Raw genomic sequence first — 20,802 nt, 5'->3', positions numbered from 1 at the left:
GATCACTCATGCTATTGTTTGTGGCTTAAGAATGCCTTTAAGCGGTTTTCTGCCCTGGGTGGACCAGGTGTTCCTTGCCCTCAATTCCTGTAAACCCACAACCTTCCAGCTTGGGCATTAGGGCCATTATGAATATGTCACAGTGCTGCAGAGATTTTATGGCCAGTTTTGGGGCCAGTTTATGGCCAGATTTTGGGGGGCTTGCTCCCAACACTCCCATGTGTCCTCACGGTCATCCCTCTATGTGTCTGTGTCCTAATCTCTTAATAAGGACCTGTGGGATTAGGGCCCACCTCAGTGACCTCATTTTACCTTAATGACCTCTTTAACGGCCCTATCTCCAGCAGACACAGTCACATTCTGAGGTAAGGAGTTAGGACTTCAGCATAGTAATGGGGTGAGCCATGACACTTACTAAAGCCTGTTCATAGTTGCCACTGCCCACGGACTTAGGAACACTCTCCCTCTGTGACACACAAAGCATCTCATGGAGGTGTTGGCTCCCTGACCACCACAGAGCTCAGGTGACCAACTTCCTTGTCACTTTTAGCACTCTGAACATGTACTCTTAGCACACAGCCGCAACCCCTGCCAGACTGTGGGCTGCCAGGGACACAGGGGTTCCAAACCGTCTTCTATTCCTGTCTGCATCTGGCAGAGCACCTTTACCACTGAGCTCAGTAAATATCTTTTTTAAAAAAATAAAATACCTACAGATTTTGGTGTTTTTTTTTTTGTTTGTTTGTTTGTTTTTTTTTTTTTTGAGACGGAGTTTCACCCTTGCCGCCCAGGCTGGAGTGCAATGGTGCAATCTCACCTCCACCTCCCAGGTTCAAGCAATTCTCCTGTCTCAGCCTCCTGAGTAGCTGGGATTACAGGCACATGCCACCACACCCAGCTAATTTTCTGTATTTTTAGTAGAAATGGGGTTTCACCATGTTAGCCAGGCTGGCTGGTCTCAAACTCCTGACCTCAAGTGGTCCACCTGCCTTGGCCTCCCAAAGTGCTGGGATTACAGGCATGAGCTACCGCAACCGGCCAATACCCTACAGCTTTTTAACAAAAGGAACTGAATATCTCACTTTGAAACCATAATAGTAAGACGTGGCTTTGACTGGATTCCTCTAGCTCACCTGTGTCAAATCACACAGTGGACAGACTGAGACAATACGCGAGGTTGACCACAAGCCACACGTATCCCAGCAGTCGAAAAACACAGTGAAGACTTAATGAGTGGCCTGGCATTTATTTTTTACTTTGCATGAGCTACTTTTCCATTTTATGAATGTCTTTTCTCAACTAGAGTCTTTCTCCATTAAAAAAAATTCATTCTATGTCAAATGCATTTTCACATTATCTACAATACATAGATAATAACATTACTGTGTATTCATGCTAAGTAATTATCCTTTTATTCTTTATCCTATATTAGCCAAATAAGATGGCTCAAAATGGCAAGAAGAAACATTTATTTGGGAAGGATGTAAATTTGTATGTCTCTAAAAAATGGAGGGTTTTAAGACTTCCCTCATTTATAAGAAATTGCCGTGATTCATTTATTCGACATAAACCTAATGGCGTAATTCATAATTTCCTCTGGGAATCATGTGCAACCTTGACGTACTGGATCTGCGGAGGAGGAGAAAATGTAAGATCCCAGCTGTATTCTGGTGATAACAGCTTGGTGGGTTTATTGAGGTAAAAATACTTGTTCAGGTGCTTTTCATAGGTGCTATTGAGTCCATTTTTGATGTCATGAATAACTCCGTTCAGATATTCTTCGATGAAGTCTAAAATATTATGAGGCGTGCCACCAACCATCAAGCTGCCATAATAGAAATTCCCCTGTCCAAATGGGATGCAAGCTGCTGAGGTCGGCCTCCTCTCATAAGGGAAGTTCTTGGTGTTTCTGAAATACCACCACGCATGGAGCTGGGCCACCAACGGGCCCAGTGTCTCCACCCCGAACTCATTCTGGAAGACCTGGTTGACCGCCATGCTGAAGAGAAAGTCCACCTCATCCTGGATGTGACTGGTGATATGTTCACCCAGACTCTTCATATGCACCAGGGAGCCATCGAGCCACCACCTCTCGGCGTCCACTTCAAATGCTTTGAACGTTCGAAGAGGACTGGGCTCTATGTCAGGCAGCTGGAGGAAGGTGTCCACCATAATGTAGAAGATCACTCGGTAGCCTGTCATGAAGTGCTTATTCGCGGAGTGTAGGAACAGCCTCAGGTACTCCTCTGCAAACCTAGGTAACACACACCGGAGAAGAGACTTACTTTTCTTTTTTTTTTTTTGAGATGCAGTCTTGCTCTGATACCCAGGCTGGAGTGCAGTGGTGTGATCTCGACTCACTGCAACCTCTGCCTCCCAGGTTCAAGCAATTCTCCTGCCTCAGCCTCCCAAGTAGCTGGGATTACAGGCACCCGCCACCATGCCCGGCTAATTTTGTGTGTGTGTGTGGTTTTAGTAGAGATGGGGTTTCACCATGTTGGCCAGGCTGGTCTCAAATTCCTGACCTCAGGTAATCCACCCGCCTCAGTCTCCCAAAGTGCTGGGATTACAGGCATGAGCCACCATGCCCAGCCAACACTTACTTTTCTAAACATGATCAGGAGAAGAGGCAGCTGAATGCGCTAACATGGGTGTCCTCTGATGCTAAGGAACTCGGGATGTATAAGCGTGGAAGAGTCGGGCGCACAGCTTCAGCTGAGTCGGTGAGTGGGAAGGAATGTCCTGACTCGGAGGGCCTGAGAAAAGCCACCATGTTTTGGAATGGCTGTTGTGAAGAAAGGGAGCAGGAGCTAAATGGATATGAGTCAAAAAGTTCCCACTGGTGTTAAGGACTCGGCCATCGACAGAGAAACCCAGCACACCTTTTGTACAGGCCAGCCAGAAATGGAAGGAAATCATATCTACAGTAGTCCATTTCCAAGACAAAGGGCCTTAAATTGGCTTAGGTCAGCAAACTACAAAAGAAACAGGATATACTAGGCCCCTGCTTATATAGCCAATGCCTGCTTGTTGGCCTCCCACCTTAGTTGCCCTCACCCAAACCAAAAAACTTTAGTCAAAAAAGTTTAAAAAGATAACACTTTACTAGTCTGCAAAATAGCTTGCTTTGCCTGTTCTTATCAGCCTGCTCAGCTACTTAGGTCATAAGTCAGATACTTGAAGAGCCCCTGAGCTGACCATGATTGCAATGCATTGTGGGCTGCAACAAAATGCAGCAAGATCACCCTAAAGAAAACACCTAAAGCACCTGCCCAACAACCAATAGGTGACGTCTGGGAAGATTGTGACCCCACCCCCTCCCACAGTACTCAGCCTATGAGCAACCGGGGGAGGGGCCTGTGCACTTAGGGGATAAATGGTTCGTTGAAGCTGTGCTGGGTGTGCCTGCCCATCAGACACCCGATCTTGCAAGACTGTCATTAAAAGTCTCACTTTCACTGTTCTCCAGGTCTCTGAGTCCATTCTTTGGTTTTGGAAAGGTGAGTTCGTTTCTCACAGAAATCGTGGCTATTGTTATCGTTAATTATGCTTAATTATGGTTGGTTCTTTGGAGGTCAAAGACCTGTGAATGCTGATCCACATTTTCCCAAAATATAAAAGGGCAAAGGTGAGTGGCACCTACCTGCCAGTAGCAAAGACAGCCAGGCCTACGGTGATATTCCGCCTTCTGTAATGTTTTTCCAGGACCTGTCTGTCGAAAGTCCCTTCCCATACGATGGGAGCAAGCCAGTCTGTTTTCGTTATAACATCAGGGCGTTTTCTGTGGAACAAGAACCAAATTAAAACAGGGCTTGCTTTACTGAGGCGTGGCAGCAGGTGCCAAGCAGTAATGACTAATGCTTAGAAAGCACCAACTGCACGCCCGGCTCTGTGTTTGAGTGCATTATCCCACTGGATTCATCTTTGTAATGCCCTATGCAGTGAGTGCCACCACCCCTGATCTCCACATGGGGAACCAGAGGCACACACGATTGAGTAAGTTGCCCGACACTGCACAGTTAACACGTGGGGGTTGGGATGCCACATCTAGCCCACCTGGCTCCTGGGTTTGTGCATTCCTCCCCCAACCACCTGCCTTTGAGCCCAGGAGCTGCCTTTTCCGAACTCTGACTGCAGCTCAAAATTAGGCAGCCCAGAGTCAGAACACTCTCCGATCATTCACTGAAGCCAAGATGGGAGGCAGGAGATCACCTCCCTTAGGCAATGCCTTTATTTTTCCCTCCTTCTCTGCTTTCTTTTTCTCTCTCCCCTTTTCCTACAAGTTTCTGGGGATGCCCTTTTTTTTTCAGCTTCTCCCTCATGCGTTAGGCCCATCAGTGCAATGCAGCAGAAAGGAGAAGTGAGTCCAAAAAGGGAGAGAGCCATCTGATTTGCCTTCAATACAACAAGACCACAGCAGGATTTAAGACAGGCTATTAAACATCTGAACATCAATGAATGTAAACCACCATATTGAAAGGTAGAGAAGATCAATCACATGCTCAACTTGGAAAGAACACCCTACAAAGTTCAATGTCAATTCATGATAAAAGCGCCCAGAAAAAATGTAATAGAGGGGAATGCCCTCAACTTGATAAAGAACATCTACAAATATCCTCTAGCTCACACACCTCATAGTGAAAGACTGAATGCTTTCTCCCTACAATGAGGAATGTGGCAGTTCCAACATAGTGATGACAGTTCTAGCCACTGCAATAAGGCAAGAAAATGAAATAAAAGCCATCAGATTGGAAAGGAAAGAAATAACACTGTCCCTATTTGCAGATTACATAATTGTCTACATCGAAAATCCTAAGGAATCTAAAAACAACCAAAATCTCCTAGAACTAACAAGTGAACTCAGCAAAGCTTCAGGATACAAGGTCAGCACATTGAAAAAGTAATCTCCTTACTATGAACAATGAACATGCAGAAAGTAATATTTAAAACACAATGCTATTTACAGTTTCTCCAAAGAAAATGGAATACTTTAATATATCACTACTGAAAAGGAGTCACTCCCCATTGGCTTCTCCCTACAATCCCTGCAACAACTCACCTACTTTCCGTCTCTGTAGATTTGCCTGTTCTGGAAATATGGCTGAATAATATTCCATTGGATGGCTAGACCACATTTTGTTTATTCGTTCATTAGTTGAACATTTGAGTTATTAATACTTTTGGCTATTATGAATAATACTGCTATTAAAATTCATACATGAGTTTTTGTGTGAAGATATGCTTTTAATTCTCTTGGGTATATATCTAGAGGCAGAACTGCTGGGTCATATGATAATTCTATGGTTAACTTTTTGAGGAACTGACAAACTGTCTTCCATAAAGGCTGCACCATTTTACATTCCTACCAAAAGTAGATGAAATTTCAAATTTCTCCACATCCTCACCAACACTTTTTGTTATCTTTTTTATTCCAGCCATCCTACTTTACACATCTTTATACATCATAGAGTGTGAAGTGCTATCTCATTGTGACCTTAATTTGCATTTCCCTCATGACTAATAATGTTGAGCATCTTTTCCTGTGCTTATTGGCCATTAGTATATCTTCTTTGGAGAAATGGCTATTCAGATCCTTTGCCCATTTTAAATCACTATTTGTCATTTTGTTGTTTAATTATAAGAGTTATTTATATATTCTGGATATTAGGCCCTTATCAGATATGAATTGCAAATGTTTTTCCCATTCTGTGGGTTGTCTTTTCATTTTCTTGATAATGTCCTTTGATTCATGAAAGTTTTAGTTTTGATGAAGTCCACTTTACCTATCTTTTATTGTTGTTGTACTTTTGATTTATCAGGTTGAGGAAGTTCCCTTCCATTTCTAGTTTGTTGGGTGCTTATTATTTTAAGTGTTGAATTTTGTCAAATGCTTTTTCTGCATCTATTGAGATGATCCTGTGGGTTTTATATTCTGTATTCTGTTAATACAGTGTATTACATTAATTGATTTTCATATATTGAACCAACCTTGAATTCCTGGAATAAATCCCACTATGTAGTTTATGGTGTATAATCCTTTTTTACATGTTGCTGAATTCAGTTTTCTATAATAGTATTTTGCTGAAAAGTTTCGCATTTATATTCATATGAGATATTCGTCTGTAGTTTTCTTGTGATACTTTTGTTTTGATATCAGGGTAATACTGGTCTAGAATGAGTTAAAAAATACTCCTTTCTCTTTTAATATTTTGAAGAGCTTGTGGAAGATTGGTATTAATTCTTCTTTAGCATTTGACATAGTTTACCAATGACATTTTGTATTTCTGGGCTTTTCTTTGTAGAAAGATTTTTATTACTAATTCAATGTATTTACTTATTATAGCTCATTCAAATTTTCCCTTTTTTCTTTAGTCTTTCTAGGAATTTCTTCATTTCACATAGGTTATTTAATTTGTTGGCATACAATTAATCACAGTATTCCCTCATAATCCTTATTATTTCTGGAGGTCGGTGGTCATGTCCTCTCTTTCACTCCTGATTCTAGTAATTTCAGTTCTCCCTTTTTATCTAGGTCAATCAAGTTACACTTTTGGCAAATTTGTTTATCTTTTCAAAAAACCAATTTTGGTTTTGTTAACTTTCTCTATTATTCTTCTATTTTCTATTTAATTGATTTGCTCCTCTTTTTTTTTCCCTGTGCTTGCTTTAGTTTTATTTGGTTCTTCTTTTCTGATTTTCTTAATGTATACATTTTCCTTAACGTATAAAGCCTAAGACCAGCCTGGTCAAAATGGCAAGACCTCATCTCTACAAAAGAATTTAAAAATTAGCAGGTTATTGACTTGGGATCTTTCATTTTAATGTAGGCATTTATAGCTATAAATTTCTCAGTAAGCACTGCTTTTGCTGCATTCCGTAAGTTTGGCATGTAGTGTTTTTATTTTCAATCACATTGAAATATTTTTTAATTTCTCTTGTGATTCCTTTTTGATTATTTAGGAGTGAATTGTTAAATGTCCACACATCTGTAAATTACCCAAATTACTTTCTGTTATTGATTTCTAATTTTAGAATTTAGAAAAAATGATCAAAGAACATACTTTGGGCTGGGCGCGGTGGCTCACGCCTGTCATCCCAGCACTTCAGGAGGCCGAGGCAGGCAGATCATGAGATCGGGAGATCAAGACCATCCTGGCCAACACCGTGAAACCCCGTCTCCACTACATATATAAAAAATTAGCCAGGCATGGTGGTGGGCGCCTGTAGTCCCAGCTACTTGGGAGGCTGAGGCAGGAGAATGGCGTGAACTCAGGAGATGGAGCTTGCAGTGAGCCGAGATTATGCCACTGCACTCCAGCCTGGGCGACAGAGCAAGACTCTGTCTCAAAAAAGAAAGAACATACTTTGTATGATTTCAATCATTTGAATTTATTGAGATTTTATTGTGCAACATAATGGCCTATCCTGGAAAATGTCTCATGTGCACTTGAGAATATATATTCTTCTCTTATTGGGTGATTCTATAGATGTTTGTGAGGCCTAGTTTGTAGTATTTTTAAGCCTTCTATTTCCTTGTTGATTAGTTGTTCTGTCTTTTATTGAAAGTGAAGTACAGGCCGGGTGCGGTGGCTCAAGCCTGTAATCCCAGCACTTTGGGAGGCCGTGACGGGTGGATCACGAGGTCAGGAGATCGAGACCATCCTGGCGAACATGGTGAAACCCCGTCTCTACTAAAAATACAAAAAACTAGCCGGGCGAGGTGGCAGCGCCTGTAGTCCCAGCTACTCGGGAGGCTGAGGCAGGAGAATGGCGTGAACCCGGGAGGCGGAGCTTGCAGTGAGCTGAGATCTGGCCACTGCACTCCAGCCTGGGCGACAGAGCGAGACTCCGTCTCAAAAAAAAAAAAAAAAAGAAAGTGAAGTACTGAAGTCTCTGGCTATTCTTGTTGAATTGTCAGTTTCTCCCTTCAGTTCTGTCAGTTTTTGCTTCATGTGTTTTAGAACTGTTATTAGATGCAAATGTTTATGTATTTGTTGTATCTTACTGATGGATTGATCCTTTTGTCATTAGAAAATGCCCCATTTTTTTTTTCTCTAGCAGTAAGTTTCGTCTTTGTCTATTTTGTCTGATATTCATACAGAGCCGCTTTGGCTCTCTTTTGGTTACTGTTTGTATGGTATACACTTTTCAATTCTTTTAGTTAAACCAATTTGTGTCTTTGAATAAAAAATGTCTCTTGTAGATGGCATATAAATACATTTTTATACATTCTAACAATCTCTGCCTTTTAAAATTAGTGTTTTACCCATTTACAAAATGTAATAAGACTTGACATTTTATTTTCTATATGTCATGTAATTTTGACTGGGCGCGGTGGCTCACACCTGTAATCCCAACACTTTGGGAGGCAGAGGCGGGCAGATCACTAAGTCAGGAGATCAAGACCATCCTAGGTAACACGGTGAAACCCTGTCTCTACTGAAAATACAAAAAAATTAGCTGGGCATGGTGGCAGGCACCTGTAGTCCCAGCTACTTGGGAGGCTGAGGCAGGAGAATGGTGTGAACCTGGGAGGCAGAGCTTGCAGTGAACTAAAATCGTGCCACTGCACTCCAGCCTGGGCGACAGAGCTAGACTCCCTCCATCTCAAAAAAAAAAAAAAAAAAAGAAAAACAAAAACAAAAACAAAACAACAAACAAAAAAAAAACTACACAAAAGATGAAATGTGAATGAATGGTAAACATATAAAAAGATACTCAGGAGGCTGAGGCAGGTAGATCACCTGTGGTCAGGAGTTCAAGACCAGCCTGGCCAATATGGTGAAACCCTGTCTCTACTAAAAATACAAAAATTAGCCAGGTGTGGTGGCAGGTACCTGTAATCCCAGCTACTCAGGAGGCTGAGGCAGGAGAATCACTTGAACCCTGGAGGCAGAGGTTGCAGTGAACCAAGATCACGCCATTGCACTCCAGCCTGGGCAACAAGAGCAAAACTCTGTCTCTGAAAAAAAAAAAAAAAAAAAAAAACTCAAACAATACAATTACAGAAATGCAAACTGAATTGAGATGTCTTAACTAGCAGCTTTACCAAACATAAAAAAGCTGGTAATACTTTATGCACCGTATACAAGAAGATAAAATGGTACCATTACTAAAAGTAAATTTAGCAATTTTAAATTTACATCAAAAATTTTAAATGTCTGCATTCTTTGGCCTAATAACTTCATTTTAGAAATGGATCTCACATAGGAAGTCACACATCTGTGTAAAAGAAAAACAAAAAAGGGCTACATTTAGTCACCAGAACTTTGCCTACAATAGCCCCCAAACTGTAAATAACCCCAAACCTACACAGGAACACAACACAAAGTTGAACACTACACACACTTTACAAAGCATGAGGCCGCCCCTGAGTGCTGCCACCAAAGTCAAGCAGCGTTATCAGTAGCATTTTCAAGCTATTTCCGAACAGACTTTCTCGCACTGCATAAACCAGGAAAGCTAAGCCAGGTAGAGTGAGTCTGCTTCTTCATGACCACCATCATCGCCTGGTTCATGATCAACGGACCCTGGTTTGTTTATAAGAGCCTCGAAAATAAAACTCCAATTCTGGAAACCTCCCAGGAGAGCTGAATTTGGTGACTGGGGAAGAAAAACCTATCACGTCAAGTTGAGGTATATCATTTGTGTGTGTATGCAAACAGGCATTTTTGTTCTTACCCAGGATGAAACCAGTCTGAGAGCCGAAGTTCTTCTACTTGGTGATTCCTGGGTACAAAGAGAAAACCGAGTGATTACAGGGAGCCTGTTCAATGTTCATTGAGCCTGCAATGGGCAGGCCCTGTTTGGCATTTTGTCAACATGCGTCAACCCAAATCAGAGTCGGGGAAGCCTCCTGGAGAGGAGATATCTCAGCTGGGTGGGGAAGGGTATGAGCTGGTCTAGGAAAGAGATGTAGGGAAAGGAGGTCATGGCCACAGGCAGAATGTCAGGAAAGAGTATGGGTGTTGGGAGGAAGATTTTTTTTAAAAAAAGAAAATGGCCGGGCGCGGTGGCTCACGCCTGTGGTCCCAGCACTTTGGGAGGTGGGCAGATCACGAGGTCAGGAGATCGAGACCATCCTGGCCAACACAGTGAAACCCTGTCTCTACTAAAAATACAAAAAAAAATTAGCTGGGCATGGTGGTGGGCGCCTGTAGTCCCAGCTACTCGGGAGGCTGAGGCAGGAGAATGGCGTGAACCCGGGAGGTGGAGCTTGCAGTGAGCCGAGATCACACCACCGCACTCCAGCCCGGACAACAGAGCAAGACTCCGTCTCAAAAATAAATTAAAATAAAAAATTAAAAAATTAAAAAAGGAAATGAACAGATCAGGTAAGAGAATGTATATTCAGACAAAAACATGGATTTAATTAATTTATTTACCAAACATAAGTGTCTTTGCTACATGTTGTAAAGAGGTGGGGAGGAGGCATCCAGAAGTTCGTCTTTGATTCTGTTTGCATTTATTTGGTTATTTATTTTAAGAGATGCGTTCTCACTTGCATGATCACAGCTCACTGCAGCCTCAAACCTCTGAGCTCAAGCCATCCTCCCACCTCAGCCTCCAAGGTATATGGGACCACAGGCACAAGCTACCTCCCTTTGCATTTCAACACTGCATTCAACTAGAGTGTAATTGTGCTTTTAAGCTATTAGCAAGCTTATTAGGCAACCTCTGTTTCATAACCCTAGGAGTATTTTTTTTTTTTTTTTTTTTTTTTGAGACAGGCTTTCACTCTGTCACCCAGGCTGGAGTGCAGTGGCACCATCACAGTTCATTGCAGCCTCAACCTCCTGGGCTCAAGCGATCCTCCCACCTCAGCCTCCCAGGTAGCTCAGACCACAGGGGTGTGCCACCATGCCTGGCTAATTTTTAAATTATCTGTAGAGACAGGGTCTCCCTGCATTGCCTAGGATAGTAACCCTGGGATATTTTTAAGTAAAATAAATGACTTCAAGACTGTCTCCTTTTATGGCATTCTCATGAGTGTCCTTAGCCACAGACATTCCATGATTGGATTACACAGGGCAAGACACATCAAAATCCAAATTGTCCACACCAGACTTCATCAAAAACATGAAGCGACAAAGGGGGAACTTAATTAAAAGTCCTCATTCTTTCACCATGCTGGTCTTAATTTCTGGGACCCTGCAGAATGACCAGAGCAGAGAACATCCTGGTTGAGAAAGGTTATTGTAACCTAAAGAAAAAAATCACTTTCGACGGAGATTTTTTTTTTCTTTTTTTTTTTGTCCCAGGACAGAGTCTTGCTCTGTCGCCCAGGGTGGGGTACAGTGGGGCAATCTCAGCTCACTGCAACCTCCACCTCTTGGGTTCAAGTGATTCTCCTGCCTCAGCCCCCCCAGTAGCTGGGATTACAGGCACGCGCCACCACACCCAGCTAATTTTTGTGTTTTTAGTAGAGATGGGGTTTCACCATGTTGGCCAGGATAGTCTCGAACTCCTGACCTCAAATGATCCACCTGCCTCAGTCTCCCAAAGTGCTGGGATGACAGGTGTGAGCCACAACACCCATCCTGTCCTGTCCTTTCTGTAACCAACCCCCAAATCCTCAAGCTCACCACACACACGTACACACACACACACACACACACACGTGCATTACATACACACCAGCCTACACATAACACAGACAGTGGTGTCTTTAGGAACTAGAGCTGTCTTTGGTTTTCTGTTTCCCTTGCCTCTCTCGCCATGAGGACCCAGTTGACCCCCTCCAGCCTTGCTTTGCAGTTTGTGGAATATTTAAACAACAAATATTCTCACCAGCTGAGATGCCTTTTCTATTTTTATTTTTATTTTTGAGAAAAAAATAAAATATTTTTATTTTATTTTATCTTGCTCTGTCTCCCAGGCTGGAGTGCAATGGCACGATCTCAGCTCACTGCAACCTCCGCCTCCCAGTTTCTCCTGCCTCACCCTCCTGCGTAGCTCAGATTACAGGTGCCCGCTGCCACGCCCAGCTAATTTTGTTGTTGTTGTTATTGTATTTTAGTAGAGATGGGGACAGGCTGGTCTGGAACTCCTGACTCCAGGTGGTCTGCCCACCTCGGCCTATCAAAGTGCTGGGACTACAGGCATAAGCCACCACACCTGGCCTGAGATTCCTTTTCTACAGAGAGGTTTGCCAGGCAAAACACAGGATGTCCATTCAGTTTACAATAAGCAATGAATAATTTTTTAGTGTAACTATTGCATGGGACATACTTCTGTTAAAAATGACTCACTGTTTATCTGAAATTCAAATGTAACTGAGCATCCTGTATGTTTATTTCCTAAATGGATCAACCCAACCAGTGAATAACTTCTCATTCTTTAGATAAATGAAAAAAAATCATTTAAGTTTTAAATTTGAACAAAGATCCATTGCAATTTCAATAACAAAATATCCAGAATCAAGATCCATTTATTTATTCATTTCTTACCAAATAATGAGTGAGCACCTCCTACATGCCAGGCCCCCGACTATGGTTCTGGGGTAGATGGCAGAATCTGTGCCGTGGATTAACGTGTGGGTCCCTGTCCCCTTTCTGCTGAAGATTACCCCATCATTATCCTCAAACAGATCATCTGAAACCCTTTATAACTGGCCATGCATCCTTTTCATTAAGGTACAACCCTCCAGAGGACAAACGAATGGCACCAAAATACATGGCACCAAAGCAGTGGGGGTGGTCATTTTGTTTTGTTTCTTGAGACAGAGTCTCACTCTGTCTCCCAGGCTAGAGTGCAGCGTTGTGATTTCAGCTCACTGCAACTTCCGCCTCCCAGATTCAAGCTATTCTCCTGCCTCAGCCTTCCCAGTAGCTGGGATTACAGGCACCCACCACCACGCCCTGCTAATTTTTGTATTTTTAGTAGAGACAGGGTTTTGCCATGTCAGCCAGATGGTCTCAAACTCCTGACCTCAAGTGATCCACCCGCCTCTGCCTCCCAAAGTGCTGGAATTACAGGCGTGAGCCACCGCACCTGGCCTTGTTTTTTTTTTCCCTTTTTTTTTTTTTTTTTTTTGTGCATGATTTACTTTTACTTTATTTCCCCATTTTCATTTCAATCAACTTTATTTTTAGAGCAGATTCAGCCTTACAAAAACATTCTAAAGCTAGTATGTGGAATCCCCTGCACTCACCCAGTTTCCCCTATTATTAACATCTAGCTTTAGTAGGGTAATTTTGTTCCAATTCATGAAGCAACACTGATGCTCTATTATTAATGGGAGTCCATATTTTGGTTGGATTTTCTTGTTTTCCCCTAATGTTCCTTCTCTTTTTCAGGGTCCCACCCAGCACACCACACTCCACTCAGCCTCCTGTCTGGATCCCACCCAGGACGCCACACTTCACTCAGCCTCCTGTCTGGATCCCACCCAGGACGCCACACTCCACTCAGCCTCCTGCCTGCACAGTTTCCTCTTGACTGCAACCGCCTCTCAGACCCCATCATGACTTCCTGCTGATGCTCACCTTGTCCGCCTGGCTAGGGTTGTGTTTTCAGGTCTCTCCACACAAAGACTGCTCTTTCTCCCCGCTTTCTTTATAAGGAAGCACTGCGCGCAACTCACATTTCAGGACTGGGGCATCAGGTTCTGTGTCCTTGGCGGTGGAGAATCTACAGACATGATTTGGAATTCTTCTGCATACGGGAGATTTGTCTCTTCTCCCTTCTTCCTTCCTTCTATCCTTCTAACATCCAGCCAACCTGTCTTCCTTCCTTTCTTCCGTCTTGTTTTTCCTCCAATCATTCATTTACATCAGTATGAACTTGTGGAAATTCGTTTCATACTCTGGGTTATAATTCAATGTTACTTTCTTTTCTCGCTCAAGTGGCTCCAACTCTGGCCATTGGGAGCTCTCCCAGTTAGCTCCCATGTCCCTTTTAAGTGGCTTACTCCCTTAAATATAGAATTTGTAAAAAATCCCTTCCATCCTTCCTGGCACTATGAGATGTTCTGGGCTCATCTTATAAATCTCCTGCCTGAATCTAGAACCACCCACTTCTCCAAGAAGCCTTGGTTGCTTTCCTGGAGAATGGTGCTAGACACCAAGATCTGGGCATCAGGTGTGCTCATTGCTACCGGGGTATCCTTCCTCCTAGGCCCTCTCAGCTAATACAGCAAGGAAATAGACACTAACCTGTGTGTATATCCACGTATCTTCGAACATCTTGACATGTAAACATCTCTGTTCATAGTAAGGTAAACGTGAGTTCATGCTGAGGTCTCCAGCTTCAATCCATTCCCACTCGGATCATTGCAGCCCCTCTCCTGCTTATCTATGAAGTCCCCTCCAACAGCAAGAAACCTGCTCCCCCATGCCCCATTCATTTATTTAACTGATTCAAACATACATGTATAGCAGCAGCAGAACTGTTAACTCATTCTCCTGTGGGAAAAAACCTTTATCGGCCCAAACACAGTGCTCACGTGCAGTTTCTATTGCTTTTACTTTTAAACTCCACTCATTCCCAGCTGGGCATTGTGGCTCACACCTGTAATCCCAGCATTTTGGGAGGCTGAGGCAGGCAGATCACCTGAGGTCAGGAGTTCGAGACCAGCCTGGCCAACATGGTGAAACCCTGTCTCTACTAAAAATAAAAAACTAGCCAGGCGTGGTGCCACGTGGCTGTAATCCCAGCTACTCGGGAGGCTGAGGCAGGAGAATCGCTTGAACCCAGGAGGCAGAGGTTGTGGTGAGTCGAGATCATGCCACTGCACTCCAGCCTGGGTGACAGAGACTCTGTCTCAAAACAAAACAAAACAAACTCCACTCATTCCCAAGTTATTTTAGGTCAGCAGCTTTTTCTCTCACCCCTTCCAGTGGGCTTGTTCTGTACATGTGGGATACAGATTATGTTCTCACAGTCTGCATTGCTTCCTAGGATACCTCGAACTTCCTAATTTTTTAAATTTACATATGTTAATTTCACTCTTCGTGCTGTAACATCCTGTGGGTTTTCTTTTAAATGCAAAGTTACATGTGTCCCTGGTGACACTGTCATACAGAACAGTTTCACTGCCCCCCAAAATTCCTTTGTGCTTCACCTATTCATCCCCTCCCTCATCTCCACCCCATGGCAACCACTGATCTTTTTCTTGCCAATATAGTTTTGCCTTTTCCAGAATGTCACATGAGAATTATACAGCATGCAGCCTTTTCTTTTCTTTTTTTTTTTTTTTTTGAGACGGAGTCTCGCTCTGTCGCCCAGGCTGGAGTGCAGTGGCCGGATCTCAGCTCACTGCAAGCTCTGCCTCCCGGGTTTACGCCATTCTCCTGCCTCAGCCTCCCAAGTAGCTGGGATTACAGGTGCCCGCCACCTCGCCTGGCTGGTTTTTTGTGTTTTTTAGTAGAGATGGGGTTTCACCATGTTGGCCAGGATGGTCTCGATCTCCTGACCTCGTGATCCGCCTGTCTCGGCCTCCCAAAGTGCTGGGATTAGAGGCTTGAGCCACCGCACCCGGCCCACATGCAGCCTTTTCGGATGGGCTTTTTGCACTTAGCAATATGCATTTAGGGTTCCTTCATGCCTTTTTTTTTTTTTTTTTTTTTTTTTAGACGGAGTCTGGCTCTGTCGCCCAGGCTGGAGTTCGGTGGCCGGATCTCAGCTCACTGCAAGCTCCGCCTCCCAGGTTTATGCCATTCTCCTGCCTCAGCCTCCGAGTAGCTGGGACTACAGGCGCCCGCCACCTCGCCCGGCTAGTTTTTTGTATTCTTTAGTAGAGACGGGGTTTCACCGTATTAGCCAGGGTGGTCTCGATCTCCTGACCTTGTGATCCGCCCATCTCGGCCTCCCAAAGTGCTGGGATTACAGGCTTGAGCCACCACGCCCGGCCCTTCATGCCTTTTAACAGTTTTGATAGCTCATTTCTTTTTTTTTTTTTTTTTTTTTTTTGAGATGGAGTTTCACTCTTGTTGCCCAGGCTGGAGTGCAGTGGCATGATCTCAGCTCACCGCAACCTCCACCTCCCGGGTTCAAGTGATTCTCCTGCCTCAGCCTCCTGGGTAGCTGGGATTATAGGCTTGCACCACCATAGCCTGGCTAATTTTGTATTGATAGTAGAGATGGAGTTTCTCCATGCTGGTCAGGCTGGTCTCAAACTCCTGACCTCAGGTGATCCACCTGCCTCGGCTTCCCAAAGTGCTGGGATTACAGGCATGAGCCACCACACCAGGCCAGCTCATTTCTTTTTACTGTTGGGTGATATTCCACAGCACGTTTATCCTTCTCCTGTTGTCTGTTGGTTTCTGGTTTGGAGCACTTCATGAACTACAGCTTGTTTATCATTCACCTGCTGAAGGGCATCTAGTTTGTTCGTGGTTTGAGGCATTTATGAATAGAGTTTCTATAAACATCTTGTGGGCCGGGTGCGGTGGCTCACGCCTGTAATCCCAGCACTTTGGGAGGCCGAGACGGACGGATCACGAGGTCAGGAGATCGAGACCATCCTGGCTAACATGGTGAAACCCCGTCTCTACTAAAAAATACAAAAAACTAGCCAGGCGAGGTGGCGGGCGCCTGTAGTCCCAGCTACTCGGGAGGCTGAGGCAGGAGAATGGCATAAACCCAGAAGGCAGAGCTTGCAGTGAGCTGAGATCCGGCCGCTGCACTCCAGCCTGGGCGACAGAGCCAGACTCCATCTCAAAAAAATTAAAAAATTAAAAAAAAAAAACATCTTGTGTAGGGTTTTGTGTGGACGTAAGTTTTTTAATCAGTTGGCTAAATGCCTAGGAGCACAGCTGCTCCATGGCGTGGTAAAGCTCTGTCTAGCTTTCTAAGAAACTGCCACGCTGTCTTCCACAGTACCATTTTGCATTCCCACCAGCAATGAATGAGTGTTCCTGTCGCTCTACTTCCTCACCAGAAGCTGGTTTTCAGATTTTAGATTTTTGGGTGTTAGCTGTTCTAATGGGTGTGTAGTGGTATCTCCTGTCTTCATTGCCGTTCCCTGATGACAAATGAGACTGAGAATCTTGGCGTTTGCTTATTTCCCATCGGTATATCTTCTCTTGTGAGATTCTATTCAGCTCCTTCGCTCATTTTTAAATGTTTTAAAAGCCAATATTTAATTTTTAAATTCAGGTGTTTGTTTCCTTAGTGTCGAATTTTAAGAGCTCTTTGCATATTTTGGATACAAGTCCCTTACCAGTTACGTATTGTGCAAAGCCTTCATTTTCAAAAACCATTATCTCTCATGATACTACTGCTGTTCAAATAGCCTCTGGAAACACTGCATTGCTTATGAGGAAGACCATGAGGAGTGGTACAGAGAAAGCAAGAATTTGAGTTTTTCTGGATGAGAGAATATTAGCAGATGTATGAGTCTGTTTTCATGCTGCTGATAAAGACATACCCAAGACTGGGAAGAAAAAGAGCTTTAATTGGACTTACAGTTCCACATGGCTGGGGAGGCCCAGAATCATAGCGGGAGGCAAAAGGTACATCTTCCATGGCGGCAGGCAAGAGAAAATGAGAAAGAAGCAAAAGCAGAAACCACTGATAAACGCATCAGATCTCATGAGACTTATTCATTATTACGAGACTAGCACAGGAAAGACGGCCCCCATGATTCATTACCTCCCCTGGGTCCCTCCCACAACATGTGGGAATTCTGAGAGACACAATTCAAGTTGAGATTTGGGTGGGGAAAACAGCTAAACCATATCAGCAGGTTTACAGATGTGTCCTCTAGTACACGTTTCTATATGCATAGACACAGGTTGACTTTAGTCTTTTTTACATTAAACACAAAGATGGAAACTTGAGACAGTTTATAATTCCTCTAAAATGGCATGCTCACCTTTATTTTTTATTATGCTTGTTTTATAAAATATTATATCCCTGGCATTGTCTTTCATGTATGTTTACTGTCTACCTTCTCTAAATAGAATGGAAGCTCCCTGAGGACAGGCACTTTAGTTATCACTGCATCCCCAGCACCTAGAATAGAGCCTGGCACCTAGAAGGCACTCTATTGAGTGAATAATTGTTGAATGTTTAACAATGAAATAATTAAAATATGTATATTTTCCTTTGTCCCACAAAGACAAAGTAACTTCTGATTTACTTAGAGAGTAGTATTGATATCTTTGGACAAAACTCAGCAGTTTAGATTATCTCTGCCAGCCTGGGCAACATAGGTCTCTACAAAAAAATTTCAAAAATTAGTTGTGTGTGGTGACATGTGCCTGTAGTCCCACCTACTCAGGAGGCTGAGGCGGGAGGATCGCTTGAGCCTGGGAGGTCAAGACTGCAGTGAGCTAATATGGCACCACTGCACTCCAGCCTAGGCAACAGAGTAAGCCCCTGTCTCAAAAATTAAATCAAATTAAATCAAATTAGATTAAATTAAATTAAACTAAATTAAATTAAAACCACCTCTGCCAATCACTAAAGATCATGATTCATCAATATTTTATATTTACCTGAAATAACGCGCAACCAACATCAGTGAAAAAGCAAATAAAACCAATAACAGCATTCTTTTGGAATTCATTCTCTCCTAGGGAAAAAGGGAGAAAAAAATTAGATTTTAATCAATAAAAAATGACGTATTTGTCATCTTCTAACAATGAGTTAATGTATGGGCCTTGGACACCAACCTTAGAGATTGCTTCTAGAATATTCAGCTGTCAGGAGACAGCGACTTGAGTAGGGAAGCCTCTCTTCTCCTTCAAGTGCCTGGGGCTGACTGTTCCTTGTGGGCCAGCTTCACGTGCACTCTGACTTTTCGTATCAAAGTCTGCCTTGATTGCATAAAAGAAACTCAATAAATCTCTCCACTGCAGGTCTGTGAAAACAGAATGAGGTCTTGATGAGGAAGTCATCTTGACCTAGGATAATGTATTCTGTCCCCAAAGTCAACTTTTTATTCTTTCTTCCTCGCTGAGATCATAAGATGAGTAACCTGTTCCCAGACTATGCCGGTCGAAAAATTTACAAGTGCTCTCAAAGGTAGATCTTGTAAACAGGGAATGAAGTCTAAGTTAAAAGCATTAGACTTTAAGATGGAAATCTGGACTCTCACCAGTGCCTGAGTTTGTGATGGAGGCTTCACGTGGGATTTGGTTTACAAGCCCATTGGGAGCACGCCACTGGGCTGTGTGTCCACACAAAATGCAGGTCTCTGATTCTCTGATTTTCCTTTTTTTTTTTTTTTTTTTTTTTTTGAGATGGAGTCTCACTCCGTCTCCCAGATTGGAATGCAGTGGCAGGATCTTGGCTCACTGCAACCTCTGCCTCCTGGGTTCAAGCAACTCTCCTGCCTCAGCCACCACACCCAGCTAATGTTTGTATTTTTAGTGAAGACAGGATTTCACCATGTTGGTCAGGCTGGTCTTGAACTGCTGACCTCAGGTGATCCACCCACAGCCTCCCAGTTATTTTCATTTTTGAACACTCATTTAACAAACATGATGCTTTAGTTCTGCACTGATAGCCATAAAGTAGCCACTTGCCATGTGTAGTCCCTGAGTGTGTGAAATGCAGCTGCTATGAAATGAGGTAAGCTGCAAGTGTACAAAACACATGGGGTCTCAAAGTCAAACACAGTGGGAAAGAAAAGAATTTACCATCTCACTCATAACTTCATATCGATTCCACACTGAAATGGTAACAGTCTGGGTGTTGTAGTCTGGAAAGAGTGAGTTAAATGAAAAATAAATTATGAAAATTAATTCACTTGTTTCTTCTTACTGTTTGTAATGTGGCTACTAGGAAACTGGACATTGAAAATGTGGCTCACCAGCCAGGCGCGGGGGCTCACACCTCTAATCCCAGCACTGTGGGAGGCTGAGGCGGGTGGATCATGAGTTCAGGAGTTTAAGACCAGCTGGACCAACATGGTGAGACCCTGTCTCTACTAAAAATACAAAAATTAGCTGGGTGTGGTGGTGCATACCTGTAATCCCAGATACTCAGGAGGCTGAGGCAGCAGAATCGCTTGAACCCAGGAGGCGGAGGTTGCAGTAGGCTGAGATTGTGCCACTGCACTCCAACCTAGGTGACAGAGCGAGACTCTGTCTCAAAAAAAAAAAAAAAAAAGAGAGAAAAAGAAAAAGAAAAAGACAGAAAAAGAAAGAAAGAAAATGAGGCTCACATTGTATTTCTATGGGGGCAGTTCTTCATATAATCCCATCCTCGGCAGACTTCAGTTGGGCCCAGTTCTTGTGCCTCTGCAATTTGAAACTGACCACCTTTTAAATTCAAGATCACTAGAAATGCCATGTGGATGGGGTAAGACAGGCCCATCTAGCCAGATTCTCTGCAGCAGCATTCCCTCCTCCATAACATCATCCCTAGGCACCCTTCTAGCTGTGTTGATGAGCTGCCTGTCTGTCAATATCTTTCCGATGTCAAGGTTAGGGGATGACCCTAACCCTGATTTTACCACAATCATCCAAACTCTCCTAGATCCCTCTTTAAAAGTCCTTTACCCTGGGTTAGAGTGATGTAAAGAGGTAGCCAAAGCCATCCCACGAGGAGAGGTATCTTCCAAGCATCATATCTTTTGGTCTGTGTGTTGCGTCACAAACCAGCTGCCGTCTACTGCTCTCCTGGCGCTGGAGTCTTCTGTTGGTGCTGACATCACTGGGCTCCTTTGATGATGCAAGTGTCACAGTGACACCTCTGCCCACAGGTTCTTCCCATGGTTATGAGGACAAGACTTTGTCCCATTTGAAAAATTAAAGGATAGGCTGGGTGCGGTGGCTCATGCCTGTAATCCCAGCACTTTGGGAGGCCAAGGTGGGTAGATCATCTGAGGTCAGGAGTTCAAAACCAGCC

The 20,802-nt window shown here is 43.5% G+C and overlaps 1 protein-coding gene across 1 annotated transcript; it reads right to left on the bottom strand.

Annotated features, from left to right (window-relative positions):
- Positions 1–1,230: 1,230 nt before the first annotated feature.
- GLT6D1 (glycosyltransferase 6 domain containing 1) lies at positions 1,231–18,861 on the bottom strand. Its single transcript, XM_010372750.2, has 5 exons — positions 18,621–18,861; positions 18,444–18,520; positions 9,682–9,729; positions 3,644–3,781; positions 1,231–2,254 (listed from the first exon to the last, which is right to left on the bottom strand). Exons 2-5 carry the CDS (start codon positions 18,512–18,514, stop codon positions 1,585–1,587), a joined length of 927 nt encoding a protein of 308 aa, XP_010371052.1. The 5' UTR covers positions 18,515–18,520; positions 18,621–18,861; the 3' UTR covers positions 1,231–1,584.
- Positions 18,862–20,802: the final 1,941 nt, after the last annotated feature.

The sequence above is a fragment of the Rhinopithecus roxellana genome, chromosome 16, assembly GCF_007565055.1.
Source record: "Rhinopithecus roxellana isolate Shanxi Qingling chromosome 16, ASM756505v1, whole genome shotgun sequence".
NCBI lineage: Eukaryota > Metazoa > Chordata > Mammalia > Primates > Cercopithecidae > Rhinopithecus > Rhinopithecus roxellana.
The sequence above is the reverse complement of the archived record's forward strand: the minus strand, read 5'-3'. Positions and strand labels throughout refer to the sequence as shown.